The sequence below is a fragment of the Nyctereutes procyonoides genome, unplaced genomic scaffold (genome assembly GCF_905146905.1).
Source record: "Nyctereutes procyonoides isolate TBG_1078 unplaced genomic scaffold, NYPRO_anot_genome, whole genome shotgun sequence".
In the NCBI taxonomy this organism is placed as follows: domain Eukaryota; kingdom Metazoa; phylum Chordata; class Mammalia; order Carnivora; family Canidae; genus Nyctereutes; species Nyctereutes procyonoides.
In genome coordinates, this window is record NW_026575131.1 from 40892314 (window position 1) to 40911556 (window position 19243).

At 42.9% G+C, this 19243-nt stretch overlaps 1 protein-coding gene and 1 long non-coding RNA gene across 5 annotated transcripts in view; one reads left to right on the forward strand and one right to left on the reverse strand.

Moving 5' to 3' along the window:
• The window catches only part of LOC129522055 (nucleoside diphosphate kinase 6), a 39503-nt gene that overhangs the window by 15023 nt on the left and 5237 nt on the right, over nt 1-19243 (forward strand). The window contains exon 1 of one of the 3 annotated variants that reach the window (XM_055344136.1): nt 17268-17387. The exons of 1 other annotated variant lie outside the window; for it this stretch is intronic. Coding sequence is in view for 1 of the 2 variants with exons in the window: in XM_055344135.1 (XP_055200110.1) it covers nt 17376-17443 (68 nt within the window). In the remaining variant the exon portion in view is untranslated. Of the gene's footprint in view, nt 1-17267; nt 17444-19243 lie in introns of those variants that run through there. One more of the 3 variants, XM_055344135.1, reaches the window with a different exon arrangement.
• LOC129522056 (uncharacterized) lies at nt 1298-17272 on the reverse strand. Of its 2 annotated transcripts, XR_008666887.1 has the most exons (5): nt 17234-17272; nt 16834-16956; nt 2576-2640; nt 1975-2150; nt 1298-1720 (listed from the first exon to the last, which is right to left on the reverse strand). It is a non-coding gene; the product is annotated as an uncharacterized LOC129522056 (long non-coding RNA). The 2 variants fall into 2 exon arrangements; XR_008666888.1 differs by lacking the exon at nt 1975-2150.

A 19243-nucleotide genomic window follows, 5' to 3' on the forward strand; every position in this document is an offset into this window, starting at 1 on the left:
TTCCCTGATGATGAGTGATGTTGAGCATCTTCCCATATGTCTGTTGGCCATGAGATTAAATACTAAATGTTAATCATACACAAAAATACTTTCCGAGAAATATTCAGAATAATGTTTGACCAAGTATCTGGGCACCATGGCCCAGCCAAGTTGACACATAAAATCAATCATCACAAAGCCTGTCTGTGAGGCACTGGTTGGAAAACAGCTGTTCTCCAATACAGAGCACCTGCCCCAGGGACCATTATGTGTATAAGCAATGAACTTTTTATTTTGTTCAAGTCTGTTTCATGTTTGTCTGTTTACTAAATGGCACTCAAGCCTGCCTAAGACAAAAATGAAGGCACTATAATCATCAATCCGAAGGCAGGCTTAATCACAAATTGTTAACACTATTAAGGGGATACTGCAATTGTGCTGGATGCAAGATCAGTCAACAATAACACATCACTCAAAATAGAAACAAAAGCTATGAAATATCTGAAAAATTAACTATATAAGAATAAAAATACTCGGGACTTCCAAAGAAAAAACTTTAAAACTCAAAGGATATTTGAAATCATATGAATAACAGAGAGGCAGTCCATACTCCTAGGTTATAACTTAAGTAATATGACTTCGTTTTTTCTAAACTATTCTAAAAATTCATTTCATTCCCAATCAATATTTTGTTGGGCTGATGATGTCTGATAAGTAAAGGACATTATGGTAAGTTAGTAGATAGCTGACAGAACTGGAGGATATTTGCCATTCCCAAAAACAACAATAAGTTAATATTGAGAATGTGTATGCAAATAAGCAGCAAGAAAATATAAGGTAAACCAAAAGGAAAATAGGCAAAGGCTATGGTTTTATACGAGAAAGATAAAGACTAATTAGCATAAGAAAGATGTTCAAAACCTCATGAGTAACCAAACAAGTTCAAATTGAAACAAGAGAACAATCTGTGGGCAGCCCCGGTGGCGCAGCGGTTTGGCGCCGCCTGCAGCCTGAGGTGTGATCCTGGAGACCCGGGATCGAGTGCCACATCGGGCTCCCTGCATGGAGTCTGCTTCTCCCTCTGCCTGTGTCTCTGCCTCTCTCTGTGTGTGTCTATGAATAAATAAATAAAATCTTTAAAAAAAAAAGAGAGAGAACAATTTGTACTTGTTATATTAGCAAACACCAGAAAGCTGGGTCATGTCCAATGCTATAGCTTCATAACATGTGTTAACAGAGAAGACTGTTATAGCCACTCTTTTTTTTTTTTTTATGATAGTCACAGAGAGAGAGAGAGGCAGAGACACAGGCAGAGGGAGAAGCAGCTCCGATGTGGGAACCCGACGTGGGATTCGATCCTGGGTCTCCAGGATCAAGCCCTGGGCCAAAGGCAGGCGCAAACCGCTGCACCACCCAGGGATCCCCTGTTATAGCCACTCTTGAGGACAAATCTACCACTTCTTAGGCAAAGTAAGAAATTAGATACATGCATATCTCCTGGGACAGCATTTCCAAACCTAGGAAATCACAAAGCAATTCTCTCATAACTTTGTAAAGTGACATACATGTTTACTGCAGTGTCATTCATGGTGGCAAGTGGCAGGTTTGGGGGGCAGCCTGGGTGAGACTAGTCCAGAAATAAACTAGTAAACTGTGGAAGGTGTCTTCATGGAGTTCCATGCAGCTCTCAGAATAAATCAGATGTACATTCAGCAGCATGAGTAGGTCTCAAAATATTGCACTGAGAGAAAAAGCAAGAGACAGAATAATTCAAGTAACTCAATAACATTATGTAGATTAAAAATAAACACAAACCATACATAGTTTATATAAACACATAAGCAAAAAAGAGACACTAAGCTCATTAAAATGGGTGGCTATAGTGTGAGGAGAAAGGGAATGAATGAATGAATGAACAATGGCCCCTCCCGAAGCCCTTTACCAAAGCGCAATGGAAACGGTTTTCAACGAGATTGTAAAGAAAATAACAATAACCTTAGGGGCAGCCTGGGTGGCTCAGTGGTTTAGCGCTGCCTTTGGCCCAAGGTGTGGTCCTGGAGACCGGGGATTGAGTCCCACGTCGGGCTCCCTGCATGGAATGGAGCCTGCTTTGCCCTCTGCCTATGTCTGTGCCTCTCTCTCTGTGTCTCTCATGAATAAATAAGTAAAATCTTAAAAAAACAAAAAACACAATATCCTTGATGGGAGGACTAACACTTATCATTGATTGACTGCCAATCAATACACTGATTAAGGTATGTGTACCTTGTACTGTGCCACATGCTTTGCCTGTATCTCCTCCGCCATGTTTCTACAGCCCCCACCATGAGTAAGGTGTTGCTATTAGCTACATTTCATACTGAAAGATGGAGAGCTCTACAGAGGGATGTGACTTGCCCAAGACCACACAGCTAGGAGCAGGCAGGGCTGAGTCTTGGACCTGGCTGGTCAGCCTTCAGACCATTCTTTAACACCTCTTTCTATGCTGCCCATGGCACCTCACATGGCTCTGACCAGACTCTGTTATACACCAACTTCAGTGCCTCTACCCTCCACCTTTTCTGCCTCATGGTTCTCCTGGGGTTCAAAGACTCACATAGGCATCTGCATCTTTAGCTCTCCTCTTCTCTTCCCAAGTCCACTCTGTGCTCTTGTTCTTCACTGAAATTAGAATGTCTCTAGTTTGCCTTCTCATTCATAGAATAATTGTTTAGCATTCCTCCAGCAGGACTATGGGTGTGGTTATCAATGTGGTGGGTTTTCTCTTAATTTTCCCAAATTTGATTTCTCTAAGCAGATAATTCCCTTGCAGGAAAACTCCTGAATTTACCATGAAGAATTATAGATCTGTCTGAATCCCCAGATGATTAAGGGAAACATAATGGTTGTCACTTCAAGTATCATCCTGTGGAGGAGAATGCTGATACTGTAAGAAACCAATGGTTAGATGATCAAACTCATTGAGATTTGCTTCTTCAATAAATGATTCTCAGTAGAAATTCTGGCTGGCAAACATTTCTCTTGGTTATTAAGAATCTCTTAAAAATATCAACTATTCTGTGTTCTCATCCCAAAACTACATAACTTATGCCACAGATTCCATCTGTTCTCATACAGATTGTGAGCAAATGACCCCAGAAATCTAAACAAGACAATGGGTGCCTTAAGAGCAGAGCAGCTATATTTACAACCTGAGGGCTCTGGTCATTATTGAGATGAATATGTGTCATGTGAGTAACATGGTTTTCAATACACCAGGATCTGATTTGAGTAATTTCAATCAGACCATAAAAGAGAGACTTTTATCCAAAGAAAATGTGTTAAGCACTTTACTTGAAGTACTGCCTGGCCACGGTAAGGTTTCCAAATAGTTTACAAGCACTAACTTATTTAAGCCTCACTACAAACTCAAGAAGTATATCCTCAGTTTATAGACAAAGGGATGGAGGCTTAGAAAGTTGCACACATGGGACACCTGGGTGGCTCAGCGATTGAGTGTCTGCCTTCAGCTCAGGTCATGATCCTGGGATCCTGGGATCAAGTCTTGCATTCAGGCTCTCTGTGGGGAGCCTGCTTCTCCCTCTGCCTATGTCTCTGCCTCTCTGTGTCTCTCATAAATAAATAAATAAAATCTTAAAAAAAAAACACTTATGATCCTAGGGAAACACATATAGTCACATGCACACATTAAACTGAGAAGGATGAGGAAATACATGCCTGTGTTAATATGTTTATTTCTTAACATGGTTTAATGCTTTTCTTCTTTCCCAAAATTATAAGCTGCAGACTAATGATACCACTTAGAATTTAGGACTAAGAACATTTACTCAACACAATCTAGAAGTTATAGTCATTTAATCCAATTTCTCCTCAATTCTTACGATAAAGCATAAAAAGAATAAAAAGAATAGAATGAGATTGTTATCAGAAGTTCTGAAATGAACCCCAGGCAACACCCAGTAAGAAAGAAAAGCCTCCCAAACTCAGAAATTCTGATGTGAAACTAGAATTAGGAACTATGTGACTGAATTATCTTCTTGAGGTCCCATGCAACAAGAGATCCTACAGTTCTAAGGAGAAAACTGTTTATATATGATGGCACTGGTTGGTCAGTGTGAATATGTCGTTTCCTCAGATATAAGAGATCTGAAAATGTCTATAGAAATAAAAGAAGTGGACAGAGATTTAATATGAGGATGAAATTTTTTTAAAAGATTTTATTTATTTATTCATGAGAGACACAGAAAGAGAGAAAGGTGGTGCTAAACCACTGAGCCACCCAGGCTGCCCAAGGATTAAATTGTTAAGGGGCAAAGAGGAGATGAGATTAAGGGGCAAAGTAGAAATCTCCACTGAACTCATGCTAGTGGGCTTGAATCTGTTCCTACATGACCTGCATACACGCATAAAATGACATTTGTATGATGATAATACCACAAAGGAAGAGGTGGGCAGAGTATTATATAGAAGCAGAGTTTTGTACAACATTAAAATTAAGTTGGAATTAATATGAACTAGAGAGGGATGCCTGGGTGGCTCAGCAGTTGAGCATCTGCCTTTCGTTCAGGTAGTGATCCTGGTCTGGGGATCAAGTCTCACATCAGGCTCCCTGTAAGGAGCCTGTTTCTCCCTCTGCCTGTGTCTCTGCCTCTCTCTCTTTTGGTGTCTCTCATGAATAAATAAATAAAATCTTAAAAAAAAAAAAGAATTAACATGAACTAGATTGTTATATGTTGTTAATTATAATCCCCAGGGTGATCACTAAGGAAATAACTAAAACATATAGTAAAAGAGGGGTGCCTAGGTAGCCTGGTCAGTTGAGCATCCAACTCTTGATTTCAGCTCAGGTCATGATCTCAGGGTCATGGGATTAAGCCCCATGTTGGGCTCCATGCTGAGTGTGGATCTGGCTTTTGAGATTTTCTCCTCCTGCCCCTCCTACTCGTGCATGCTATCTCTAAATAAATAAATAAGACAAGGGAATTAAAATAGTACTCTGAAAAATATTTAACATACAAGAAAAGGCAGCAATGGTGGAACAGAAGAACAAAAAAGACATAAGACAAATAGAAAACAAATTGCAGGGGATCCCTGGGTGGCTCGGCGGTTTAGTGCCTGCCTTCGACCCAGAGCGTGACCCTGGACTCCCAAGATCAAGTCCCACATCGGCCTCCCTGCATGGAGCCTGCTTCTCCCTCTGCCTGTGTCTCTGCCTCTCTCTCTCTCTCTCTCTCTCTCTCTCTCTCTCTCTCTGTGTGTGTGTCTCTCATGAATAAATAAATACAATTTTTTAAAATAAATAAATAAATAAAAATAAAAATATGTTAGGGAAGAACTTTAAAAAAAAAAAGAAAACAAATTGCAAAATGACCAGAGGACAATTCTACTTTATCCACAACTACATGCCTCTCTCTCTCTCTCTCTGTGACTATTATAAATAAATATTAAAAAAAAAAGAAACAAAAATTTGGGGATCCCTGGGTGGCGCAGCGGTTTAGCGCCTGCCTTTGGCCCAGGGCGTGATCCTGGTGACCCAGGATCGAATCCCACGTCGGGCTCCCGGTGCATGGAGCCAGCTTCTCCCTCTGCCTATGTCTCTGCCTCTCTCTCGTTCTGTGACTTCATAAATAAATAAAAATTTAAAAAAAAGAGAAACAATTCTACTTTATCCACAACTACAGAAATGGATTACACGTTAAAATCAAAAGCAGAAATTGAGGGATCCCTGGGTGGCGCAGCGGTTTAGCGCCTGCCTTTGGCCCAGGGCGTGATCCTGGAGACCCGGGATCGAATCCCACGTCGGGCTCCCGGTGCATGGAGCCTGTTTCTCCCTCTGCCTGTGTCTCTGCCTCTCTCTCTCTGTGACTATCATAAATAAATAAAAATTTAAAAAAAAAAGCAGAAATTGACAGAATGAATAAAAACACGACCCAATTAGATGCCATCTATAAGAGACACACTTTGGATTCTAAGACACAAATAGACTGAAAGTAAAAGGATGAAAAAAGGGCAGCCCAGGTGGCTCAGTGGTTTTGCGCTGCCTTTGGCCCAGGGCATGATCCTGGGGACCCAGGATCGAGTCCTACATCGGGCTCCCTGCATGGAGCCTGCTTCTCCCTCTGCCTGTGTCTCTGCCTGCCTCTCTCTTTCTCTCTGTCTCTCATGAATAAATAAAATCTTTAAAAAAAAAAAGGATGAAAAAAAAATCACATAAATAGCAACAAAAAGAAACCTAAAGCGGCAATACTGATATCAAAGTAGAATTTAGACAAAAATTATTACTAGAGATAGAGGATAGTTTATATTGATCAAAGAGTCAATCCAGCAAGAAGACATATAAACATTTTTTGCAGCTAAAAATAGAGCCTCAAAATACATGAAGCAAATTAAAGAGATAGACAATTCCACAATAATAGCTGGAGGTTTCAACATCCCATTTTCAATCCTGGATAGAGCAACTAAGCAGAAGATTCAAAGTAAACAGAAGGCTGGAATTATCAAATCTCCACAGACATCACAGATCTAAGTATAGAACATTCCATCCAACAACAGAATTACATATATTCCTCAAATGCATGTAAAATATTCTCCAGGACAGACCATATCCTGGACCATTAAAAATGTTCAATACGGGAAGCCCTGGTGGCACAGCAGTTTAGCACTGCCTGCAGCCCAGGGTGTGATCCTGGGGACCTGGGATCAAGTCCCACATCGGGCTCCTTGCATGGAGCCCGCTTCTCCCTCTGCCTGTGTCTCTGCCTCTCTGTGTGTGTGTGTGTCTCTCTCATGAATAAATAAATAAATCTTTAAAAAAAAAAGAGTTCGGGGATCCCTGGGTGGCGCAGCGGTTTGGCGCCTGCCTTTGGCCCAGGGCACGATCCTGGAGACCCGGGATCGAGTCCCACGTCAGGCTCCCGGTGCATGGAGCCTGCTTCTCCCTCTGCCTGTGTCTCTGCCTCTCTCTCTCTCTGTGTGACTATCATAAATAAATAAAAAAATTTTTAAAAAAAGAGTTCAATACATTTAAAAGGACTGAAATCATCCTACGTATTTTCTTTGACCACAATGGACTAAAATTAGAAACCAATAGCAGAAGGAAATATCTAAGACAGACCTAACACAACTATTGACAAATACCTAGCAAACCTATGTATATACTTTCAAGACAGTAATCTCACTCCTAGGAATATAGGACTCTGAAGACACACCTCTATACGAAAGTATGTAAGTGCAAGATTATTCACTATAGCATTGCTATTGCTAATAACTGAGAACCCTCTAAATGTCCATGTATAAAAAAAATTTAAAAATAAAAAATAAATAAATAAACAATAAATGTCCATGTATATGGGAATGATTACATACACAATAAAGAACAATGCAGCTGTGAAAGAAAGAGAAAGAAAGAAGAAAGAGAAAGAAAGAGAAAGAAAGAAAGAAAGAAAGAAAGAAAGAAAGAAAGATCTATGAGCTGATACAGAGTGTTTTCCAGGGCACTCTGAAAGTGGACAAGGCAAAATGTCCAGGAGTGTAATGTAACATTTGTGTAACAAAGAAGAGGATATGATAAACTACACTTGTATCTGCTCATTTGTACAAAGGGAACATAAGGTAAACCAGAAACAAAAAAGAATGGTTACCTGTAGGGAGTACTTGGGGAAATGATGGAAAGAAATGGGTAATAGGAACAAGATAGTAAGAATGAGGGAGGAGCAGCACTTCTCTGGGCATTTTTGTACAGTTCCCTTAAAATCAGAGTTGTTTCACATACACAAAAATAAACAATTAAAATCAGCCAGGATGTGGAGGACTCAAAATGGAATATAAACACTAAGGATGGGCAGCCCGGGTGGCTCAGGGGTTTAGTGCAGCCTTCAGTCCAGGGTGCGATCCTGGAGACCCGGAATCAAGTCCCACGTCAGTCTCCCTACATGGAGCCTGCTTCTTGCTCTGCCTGTGTCTCTGCCTCTGTCTCTCATGAATAAATAAAATCTTAAAAAAAAAAAAAAAACACTAAGGATTGCACTAGCTGTGTTATAAATAGCATAACCACACTGAAAAGGGTAGGGAAGAAAATAAACAAGCTAAGTAATATTGTGGAAAGGTATCTTGACTGGCTACTGTAAGGCTAAGGACAGTAAGAACTCTATATAAATGCTGTAATTCAGTTGGTAACTGTTGAGGGAGAAGATGCTGGATTTTGTAGAGGACATTAACAGATTTAAGATGAGGATTACTTTTTTTTTTCTTTATTTATGATAGTCACACAGAGAGAGAGAGAGAGGCAGAGACACAGGCAGAGGGAGAAGCAGGCTCCATGCACCAGGAGCCCGACATGGGATTCGATCCAGGGTCTCCAGGATCGCGCCCTGGGCCAAAGGCAGGCGCCAAACCACTGCGCCACCCAGGGATCCCAAGATGAGGATTACGTTTTAAGGGCACATGTGACACAGGCAATTGGGAGTGACTGGAGCTCCAAAGAATGTCAGGGAGAGCGTCATCCACCCTTGACTAATACATCGCAAATCTTTACTCCTGCCTTAAGAATCAACTCCTCCAGAGACTCCATTCAAGACAATTAGAACTCCAAATCAAAGAGCAGTAGAGAACAGCTCATTCCTTCTTTTATAACTTGCCCAGAGAGGTTTTCACTTATCAATTTGTAGAGTCATATTTAGCCATTCAGTAAGGGACATTTCTTTATTGTAGTTGCCAACAAGCTATCCTTGTTTACAATATAGTCTACTGTAAGACCATTTTTGGTCTTTTATGACATTTATTTACTTACTTAAATGGCTTAGCCTTTCCTCTATGGCCTCTAGACCATATGTTGATTGGGAAAGTCTCCTCAACATGAAGGATATAAATATATTTCCTAAACTTCATTCCAACATTTTCATCATTATATTTCACTTTTACTCATTTAAAGCCAGACAGAATTTATAATGTATGTGGTTGAAGTGAAAGTCTAGGTGTTTCCTTCCAGATGAATTCTCAGCCTTATGAGCATTTATTTCTCTTTCCCATGGAATCACCAATGACTTTTGTATGTACCTATACTTCACTATTTGAGGAAAGTGGATTCATAAGAAATATAAGTATTTTGTAAGACAAGTCTATACCCAACCATTTTTCTTTTTAAAAATGATTTGTTTCTCATTTATTCTTCTATACACAAGACCCTCATTCTGAAAGTTTTGTCCATGACTGACATAATCCTACTCCAATGCCATAATTTAAAGACTATTTATTCATGAGAGATGGGGGAGGGGTGGCAGAGATACAGGCAGAGGAAGAAGCTGGCTCCATGCAAGGAGGCTGATGTGGGACTTGATCCTGGGACTCTGGGATCACACCCTGAGTGGAAGGCAGACGCTCAACCACTGAGCCACCCAGGCATCCCCCAATGCCACAATTTTAATTATTATAGCTTTACATTTAATATCTAAGCATGAAATCATTACTCCTACTTCTTTTTTTAAAGATTCTTATTTATTCACAAGACACACAGATCTCTCATGAGAGGCAGAGGGAGAAGCAGGCTCCCTACAAGGAGATAGACACAGGACTCCAATCCCACACCCCAGGATCACACACCCTGAGCTGAAAGCAGATAGATGCTCAACCACTGAGCCACCCAGACGTCCCTCATTATTCCTACTTAAGATTTTCTTTTCTTGGGCAGCCCCGGTGGCCCAGCAGTTTAGCGCCACCTTCGGCCTGGGGTGTGATCCTGGAGACACAGGATCGAGTCCCATGTCGTGCTCCCTGTATGGAGTCTGATTCTGTCTCTGCCTCTCTCTCTGTCATGAATAAATAAACAAAGCTTAAAAAAAGATTTTATTTCTATTCTATTCTATCTTTAAGATTTTCTTAAATATTCTCCAATCTCACTCGGAATATTGCTTGTAATATTTAAGCTGCATACTAAAAAATAAAAAATAAAAATAAAAGCTGCATACTTAAGATTTGTTCACTTTGCTGTATGCATAACTGCATAGAAATTTTGAAATAAACATATTTTGATACTTTTTTTAAAGATTTTATTTGTTTATTCATGAGAGACACACAGAGAAGCAGAGACATAGGCAGAGGGAGAAGCAGGCTCCACCCAGGGAGCCCGATGTGGGACTCGATCTTGGATCACACCTTGAGCCAAAGGCAGACGCCCAACCACTGAGCCACCGAGGCGTCTCTTTATTTTTTTTCATTTTGAGAAATCTCTGCTCTTTTCACTCTGCCTTTAAAAAAAATAATAAATAAGGTTTTATTTATTCATGAGAGACAGGGAGGCAGAAACACAGGCAGAGGGAGAAGCAGGCTCTTTGCAGGGAGCCTGATGTGGGACCAGATCCCAGATCCTGGGATCATGACCTGAGCCAAAAGCAGACACTCAACCACAGAGCCACCCAGGTGCCCCACTAACTCTGCCTTTTTAATAAACTTTGTGTTTAGTTTGCTTATTTTTTCTAACTTGTAGAGATGGATGGAGGCTTGGATGATGGATTTTTCAGCCTTCTTTCCTAATATATGTATTTTAGGTTTCAGCAGTATTCCAACTTAAAGCAAATTATACCTAAGTATAATGAATATACAGAAGTCACATAAGCATAAGCAAGATAAAGCACCTCCTCGGTCCTGTTAGCAAATGTTTTCTATTACTACTGTCTGTTGCCCTTCATCTCTTTTGTTTGGGCACCCTGGTGAGGGGAGGGGGGAAGGTTGGGAATGAGACAAAAAGGAGAAGGGACTCCAAGCATGGAATTTTTTTTTCCCCTTCTGTCCTCTCCATGGGAGATTTGTGGCTGTTTCTTAAAGTTTGGTTCATGTTGGAACACTGGATCCTGGGAATCCCATCTAGGTCAGGGCCTGGAATTTGGGGAAATAGCTGGTTTCCTGTACGGTTCCTGTCTTTTGTTCAACTAGATTGTTAGCTGGTTTCTGGGCTTCTCCTGGAGTCCCAATGATTATGCTAGGGAAATTGGGGGAATGGTAATGCTGGCTATGGCTCTTATCTCCTGGGTTGATAGCCATTGTATTACCAAGGTTTCTTCTGCTGTGTCCTAGGGCAAGGGCTTTACTGAGCCATCCATCTGTGCCTGAGAGCTCTACCAGGAAGGACAATTCTCTTCCATCATGGCTCTAGGATGACCTGCTGAGTCTACTGTGTTGGTACAGAAAGGTATGGTCACAATGACTGACTTTCATTGCCTGTCTTCAGAGATTTGAAGGCTTATTCAGGCTTGCTGCTGGTCTACCACATCTTTTATTTAGGGAAGTGTTTCTGGCTTTTTTTTTTCTCCTGGCTCTTTAGAAGTCCTATTGTTTCATGTTCTGTGTCTGGTGGATTAATTTGCTGGCATTCATTCACTATGTCCTCTGACCTATGCAGTTTGAGTTGCTGCAATTCCCCTGTCTATGGCCCACAGTAGACTGAAGTACTGGCTTGTCATTTGTGGAGTTGGGGTTGGGGTTCTGGGGTTCCAGGATCCTGGAGGTTAGCAGTATGGGTGAGGGTTTAGAGGTTAGAATCCATGGGTCAGGATTTAAGGATTAAATGTTGAGATTAGGGCAGGATTACCAGGTTAGAAGATAAATGTCAGGATCTCAGGATCTAGAAACCAGGTCTAAGGTTAAAGGGTTAGAAGTTTAGGGACTAGGGCTTGGGCTAGGGTTAGAAAGTTAAGGTTAAAATGGTGATTAGGGAACTAGGGTGGGTTAGATGTTAGGGCTGTGGCAAAAGTCTAAGGTCTAGCACTTGAGTTTAAGGATCAAGGGCCAGGGCAGCCCCGGTGGTACAGCGGTTTAGCGCCGCCTGCAGCCCAGGGCGTGATCCTGGAGACCCTGGATCGAGTCCCATGTCAGGCTCTCTGCATGGAGCCTGCTTCTCCCTCTGCCTATGTCTCTGCCTCTCATTCTCTCTCTGTGTTTCTATGAATAAATAAAATATTTAAAAAAAAAAAGGATCAAGGGCCAGAGTTAGGTGTCAGAAGAGAATGAGTCAGGATCAGAAAAGGTAGGCTAGGTTACAAGTTAAGAGTTAGATCACCATCAGTGGCAAGGTTAGGGGCCAAGGTATAGGATTTAGAATAAGAGGCTCGATAGTAGGATTTAAAATTTGTTAGGGTTAAGGAAACAGAGTAAGGGTAACTTCCTCTTCTTCCTTGCTGTGGACAGATTCTCCAGGAAGACAGAAGGCATCAGGTTCTATGGTTATGTAAGCCCTAAATCCCAGGGGATACATGTCAAGGTTTCACACTAACTATTCCATTGCACACCCCATTTGACCATGGAAACACTGGGTTGAGGTTCAAGGGATGAGTAGGAGAGAGGCCAATCTCTTTCTGCGGGTACTTTCCCATATTTGAAAGTCAGACTCTGGAATCCCCTTCACTTGGCTCAGGGGAATCCACGCACACGCACACACACACACACACACACACACACACACACACACACTCAAGTACCCACACATGCAGGGAGGAGGCAAGTGGAGCTGGAGAGCTATTAGCTAGATTTTCCTCTTTTTTTTTTTCTTAAGATTTTATTTATTTATTCATGAGAGACACACAGAGAGAGAGAGGCAGGGACACAGGCAGAGGGAGAAGCAGGCTCCCCCACGTGGGACTCGATCCTGGGTCTCCAGGGTCAGGTCCTGGTCTGAAGGCAGCGCTAAACCGCTGAGCCACCTGGGCTGCCCAGATTTTCCTCTCTTTAATAAAGCCAGAAGAAAAGGTGGGCTAGAGCAACAAAGATAGGTACAGGTACTGAGGAAAAACAGAGAAGGTTAATAGAAAGAGAATGCTGGGAGAGGGTGTTGCTTTAGATCATGAAATCTGGCCAGGCCTGAGGAGGTGACTCAGTGTGGAGTGACTAGAGCAAATATTGGTAGAAGGGGTTTTAGGCAGAGGGAGTAGCTCCTGTGGAGGCCTTGAGGTGGGAACAAGATGGTGGAATGGTAGGAGTGAGGGAAGAGTGGTTCGTGAAGAACAGAGGTCAGCAAAGGCCAAGTCACATGGTGCTTTAAGGGCCATGGTGAGGAGTTTGGCTTTTGTTCTTAGTAAAGCAGCAAAACATGGCAGTGCTTCAGGCAGTAGAGTGATGTGACCTGCTTTATGCATTAAAAAGATCAATATGGAAAAAAAAAAAGATCAATATGGGGACACCTGGTTGTTAGTGGAACGTGCAACTCTTGATCTCAGGGTGGAGTCTGAGCCCCTGAAGGGTGTAGAGATTACTTTTAAATATATATATATATATATATATATATATATATATATATATATATATATATATATATAAAATAAATAATATATAAAATATATATATTATATATTTTAAAGATTTTATTTATTCATTCATGACAGAGACAGAGACATAGGCAGAGAGAGAAGCAGGCTCCCTGTGGTGAGCCTGATGTGGGACTTGATCCCAGGACCCCAGGGTCACAACCTGAGCTGAAGGCAGACGCTCAACCACTGAGCAACCCAGGCATCCCAATATATATTTATTTTAAAAAGTAAAATTAAAATAAAAAGATCAGTCTGATGGTTCCATGAAAAACAAGCCACAGAAGGCTTGAAGAGGTGACAGTACATGAAGAGATGAGGCTGACTCAGGCTAGGAGATGGCCAGAGGTGATTCAATTTAGGGTACAGCTGAAGGTTAAATGGACAGAGGTTTGCTGAAGGATTGTTGAGCACAATCTGGCAAAAAATGAAACCAAGAATCATGCCTGAGTTTTTGGAAAACTGGGTAGCTAATGGCAGAAGTGGAGCACAGGAGATTAAAAGTTCTTTATAACATCTACAGCAAAAGAAAAAAAATACACACTTCATCTAAAAAGCGAGTGTGAAGGTATTTAAATGTATTTTTTTAATGGAAAATATTTGTTTTAGCAGTTGTGAGCAGAGATGGTGATTCAAAAATCTATCAGGATTTTTGTTCTCTAAAGTAAATGCTCACTCAGTTATGATCCACTTGGTTTATGAATATTCATTAGCTAAACGTGACTAAACAATCCTTGGGTCTTATTCTGATTAAACAGGCCAGTGAGTAAACTGGATATGAAATGGGTTCCAAGTATTTTTAACAGTATCCAGGATTCACTTACTCTTTTGGCATTGCTAATATTTGGGAGTCTAAATACTACAATACAGACATTGCCCCCAAAACAACATTCAACTCACGTTGCTACTTCAGGAGACTGAAACTTTCAGGGCTAATTTAGACTAGAGCGGATTCTGATTAAAAGGGAGGTCAGAGATTCTGACAAGGGAAATAACAGACCTGGCCTAGTTGAAGGTGGTGCTTACAAAGGATACTGATAGACATTATTTATCCAGAGACAGCCTGACACCTAAATCTCACCTGAACTCTAAAGGTATTCTGGGGAACCCATAAGCAAGTGAAGTTGTATTATTTTATAATCCATTCAGTTGCTGCAGGAAAGAATACTGGCCTCTTTGTTGGCTGCCAGCTGATCAGCAGTCTACCCACAGGAAACAAAAGCCACCATTTTCATAAAATCGTTTTTTCTTTCTTCCTTCTCTACTCTTTCTCATATATAAATACTGTTTTTGCTTTTGCTAGATTTAATTAATCATTGTTTTCCCTTATATACAAGTGGGTTTTTTTTTTATGTTTATGTATTTATTTAAGTAATCTCTACACCCAACATTGGGCTTGAACTCACAACCCTGAGATCAAGTCACTGCTTTTTCAACTGACCCAGCCAGGCATTGCCTTTATAAACAAGTCTTTAATTATTCTTTGACAGGGGAAGGATTGGTCTTTGACCTTGTCTTCTCTCTGCATACTTTCCCATCGTCAGTTCTTCACTGACGTATTTCTATCACCCCTTTGACAATTCCCAAACCTAACTTTATCCAACTACCACCAAGCTACTTCTGCTTGAATGTCCTACCATCACTCCAAACTCACATCCCAAATGAATTCACTTTTTTCTCTAAGCCAACCTCTCAACCAATTGCCAAACACACAGGTTGAAACCAAGTTATTCTCAACTTTACTAGAAAGCAAATATTTCTTGGACTGGTTCCTTGGGTCCAAGAGGAAGATTTCCTCTAAATACTCCTGATCTCTTCCCATAACTCTCCTCCCTTGGCTGAAGCTTCAGGGACATAGAGCCAGATTAAGGGTAGCTTGACCCTTTCTTCCCTTATTTTGGGAACCAGCTGCCCACAGGTTCTGTTGCTCTTTTTTGGAAGTTTCACAGGAATAGGCTCTGCCTTTTGACAGAGGTGGAGGGATGTTTCATTCAAAGGAATGTTAGGATCTCATGATTTGGCAAAGAACAGAAAAGAGATCTGGTGAGGAATGTGGAGAGTAAAATATCACATACAAGTTGAGGCTACAATGGGACCACCACTTGAAGCATTTCAAACACTTTTCAAGTTGGCCATGTTGAAATGCAGGCCACTTTGTTCACAGGCAAGTGTTTTTCTAACTCTGATTTTATGTACAGGCTGGGATGAAGGAGTATTTTAGCAAAATGCCAGTCACATGGTTCAGTAAAGCCACTGTCCTTAACACAATCTCTATGGTTGAAGCACATAAGGGCTAAGGTGTGGGCACTGACCTTGGCCTTATTAGCACAGACCCACTGCCTTCCCTTCTGAGGCATCTGCAAAGCCTAAGCAGCAGGGAAGACCTCGGTGAGCAGGGTCTACTGAGGCACAAATTTAACTACAGGGAAGTCCTTCCCCATACATGCCTTTTAGACACTGGGGTAAAACAAGTATTTGGTCCTTTACTATGTCTTTTAGCTAGTTCGAGGGGCCAGGGCCTTTAAACTTCAATTAAATTCCACATATGCGGGACACCTGGGTGGCTCAACCATTTGGCACCTGCCTTTGGCCAGGGTGTGGTCCCGGAGTCCCAGGATTGAGTCCCCCATCAGGTTCCCTGCATGGAGCCGGTTTCTCCCTCTGCCTTTCTATCATGAATAAATAAATAAAATCTTAAAAAAAAAAATTCCACATATGCTAAGGAGCACAAGTGTATGAGTTCCAGACTTTGTTAGGCCCAGCCCAGCGGACAGAATGGAAAGGCTGTCCCAAATTCCATCCCTTATATCCTGAGCTAGACTCAAGGCCAAAGGACAAAACCAGAATTCATGTGTTTTTTTTTTTTCCCTTCATGGTTTACTCCCCACTTGCTGGTCTGTCAATAACTGACTATGGGGCAGCCTGGGTGGCTTAGCAGTTTAGCACGCCTTCAGCCCTTGGCCTGATCCTGGAGACCCGGGATCGAGTCCCACGTCAGGCTCCCTGCATGGAGCCTGCTTCTCCCTCTGCCTGTGTCTCTGTGTCTTCCATGAATAAATAAATAAAATCTTAAAAAAAAAAAAAAAAAAAAAAGGAAGAAGAAGAAAGGGACATGTGCCTTCACCAGCCAAGCAGGACTGGACTTTCCGAAAGACATCTTGTGGAAACAAGCTACCAGAATCACAGACCTCCCTTCCAACTTTCCAGAAGTGCAACACCTGTATACCTGGCATTAGAATCAGTTAATTCATATACGTGTGTGTGTGTGTGTGTGTAGAGATATAGATGACAGTTATGGCTTATTTTCACTCTTCTCAAATTCAGTGACTCCAAGAAAAAATTTCACCACCCTTCTTCAACCTGCCACACTATCCCATCTCCATACTTAGACCACACACCAGGAATACCCGCAGTCCTCCCCTCACTTTGCATTGCTTCAACAGGCTGCTGGAGAACCCACCCACCCTACCCCACATTCCTTAGCGACATGTCCAAGGCCCTTCCAACTAGCTTCCCTCACCGCCTACGGAAACCTAAAGCCCAGGTAAGAACCCTCGGTCACCACCTCCACCTCAGCTGTGCTCCCTCGGGTCTAGGTATCGCCTGAGCGCGAGACTTGGGACGGCTGCCACCGCCCTCCACGTAGCTCCGACAAGTACCGGGCAGCAACCACGAGCCAGGCACTACCCTAGAGAGAAAAGTAACAGAACGAGTCGAGCAAGCTCCGTCCCACTGCCAGGCGGCCCCCTCCCCCGCGCAGGGCCGCCCAGGAACGCCCGCCTCCCTCCCGCCTGAGGGCGCCCAAGCCGGCGCGGAGGGGCAATTTCCGCCCGAGACGGCCCGTCCCTTCGTACAGCCCGGGGCAGGCGCTGCGGAGAGACAAGGGCCACCCGCAGCACCGGCGCTCAGGCTGCAGGCCGTCAACCCTCCGCCCGGCCACTCCCACTGCGCTGCCTCCCCCTTACCTCACACACCACGCCTCCACTTCCGGCCGAGTCCGCGGCTTCCCGGCAAGGACCCCCGGAAGGGCTGCCCGGCCGAACGCCCGAAGGACCCCTCCTGGGTCGCGTAGGCTAGCTACCGCGGTGCCTGGTGGCCGGGCGCCGCATGGAGGACCAGGTGAATCCAGACCTGAACTCCCGCGGGGCGGGGGCCAGAACAGCTCAGCATCCGGGGTGCGCTGAGGCCCTGGTGCAGGGGACAGGAGTCCCGCGGCTGCAAGCCTAGAGAAATGAGGGGCAGCAAGGAGATGGATTGGTGTCAAGAACTGGGGCTGAGAGCCTGGGGTGTTGGGGAGCTGGGCCTCAGGTGTCAGGGGAGGGTAGAGGACGGGGAGCCGAGGCAGAGTTAGGGGGTTGCGGGTCCCCGTGGCGCCTGGGAGGATGAGGGGCTTGGCCCCCGCCCTCCCTGAAGCAGAGGAATGGGCGCCTCAGGTGAGGGGGCGAATACCCTGGCAACTTCTGAAATTTGTGATTCTCTGATAAAGCAACTTTGAAGTTGAGCGAGTTTCTTGATTTGTCAACATTTGTTGTAAATCAAGGGCCAAGACAATCATTACTTGGCTGGCATTCAGAAAGGAACCACATCCCTTCCCCAGAGGGCCCCTGGCAGCTTGGCCTTGCAATAGCTGGATGAGGCACATTCATTCATTCATTCAACAAATACTGTTGAGATTCAATTATGTACTAGACACTCTGCATAGGTGAGCATCTTTTAATGCTTTCATGGAGCTTACCTAACGAGTGAAGACATAACTGAAGAAAAGGTCCGAGAAGCCATAATAGGGGAAGTGAGCTAAGATCTAGTAGATGGATAGGCAGTAACCAGAGGAAGCACATTTTGGACTGTGGAAATGTCTCACATGATATGATGAGATTTACATTTTTAGTACACTGGCTGCTGTGTGGAAATTGTAGAGGCTGGCAGGAGTAGAAATTGAGAGGCCATCAAGGAGGCTGTTGCAGAAATCCAATGAGGGTTGATGAAGTCTTGGGCTAGGGTGGTGGCCCTGGAGAAGGAGAGGATTGTATGGATTTGAGAGACACTGCTTAGGTAAAATTGCCAGAACTTGGTGATAACATGGATATGGAAGGTGAGGGAGAGAAGATGTTAAGGCTGTCTCTCCTTAGATTATGGTGAAGATTCCTTTTGCTTTCTGTTACTCACAACCTGGGATATTAGGGAGAGTGGGTTGGCTGGACTTAATTTTGTGGTTTGAGGGGAGCATCCAGCTGAAAGCTGTAGAAAGGACATGAGTAGGGGAGACCCTAGCACTGCCTTTAACATGATTGTCAGGCTACTTTCAGCCTAAAAGAAATGAGTGTTGTCCAGACTATTCCTGTGTGTCTTCATGAAAGTCTTCTCCATATCTGTTGGCAAATTTAGGAGCTCCACTAGGTAATCTTTTATACTTAGTCCTTAGTCCTGATCAGATGATCAGTTTCTCACATGTGAATAGAATTTCACAGTTGGGAGATACCCCACATTCTCTTGGTCCAGTTTAAGAAATACTTTTATGTTCCTTATATCATTTCCGTGATTATTTATTGAGCTCTTATGCTAGGCTCTAGAAATACAAAGATAGACAGAATAAGACTGTATAGGTTCCATTAGTCAATTAAACTGACCTTTGTCCTAGGCACTGTTTCAGCTGCTTCAGATACAAAATGGTTACAAGTGGTCCTTGACCTTGGAATTGCATGTCCACAGGCCTTGCCATTGAGGACAGCCGTGTATATTAAAGAATTGATTTGAGCAGGGGAGATCCTGATCTCTATGTAAGATTAGATAAGAGATGGTATGTATCCAGCAGACTTCTTTAAGAGTATCCTGGCAACATCCCAGTTCTTGTCCATCCAATCTTCCACTTCTAGAATTGATGGGAGCACCCTATGGGATAGAAAGCCTTATGAATGGAAACAGTTACTGTACATTTGGGGCCAGGCTGTTTAGCAATGTAAATTGTAAATCCTCTA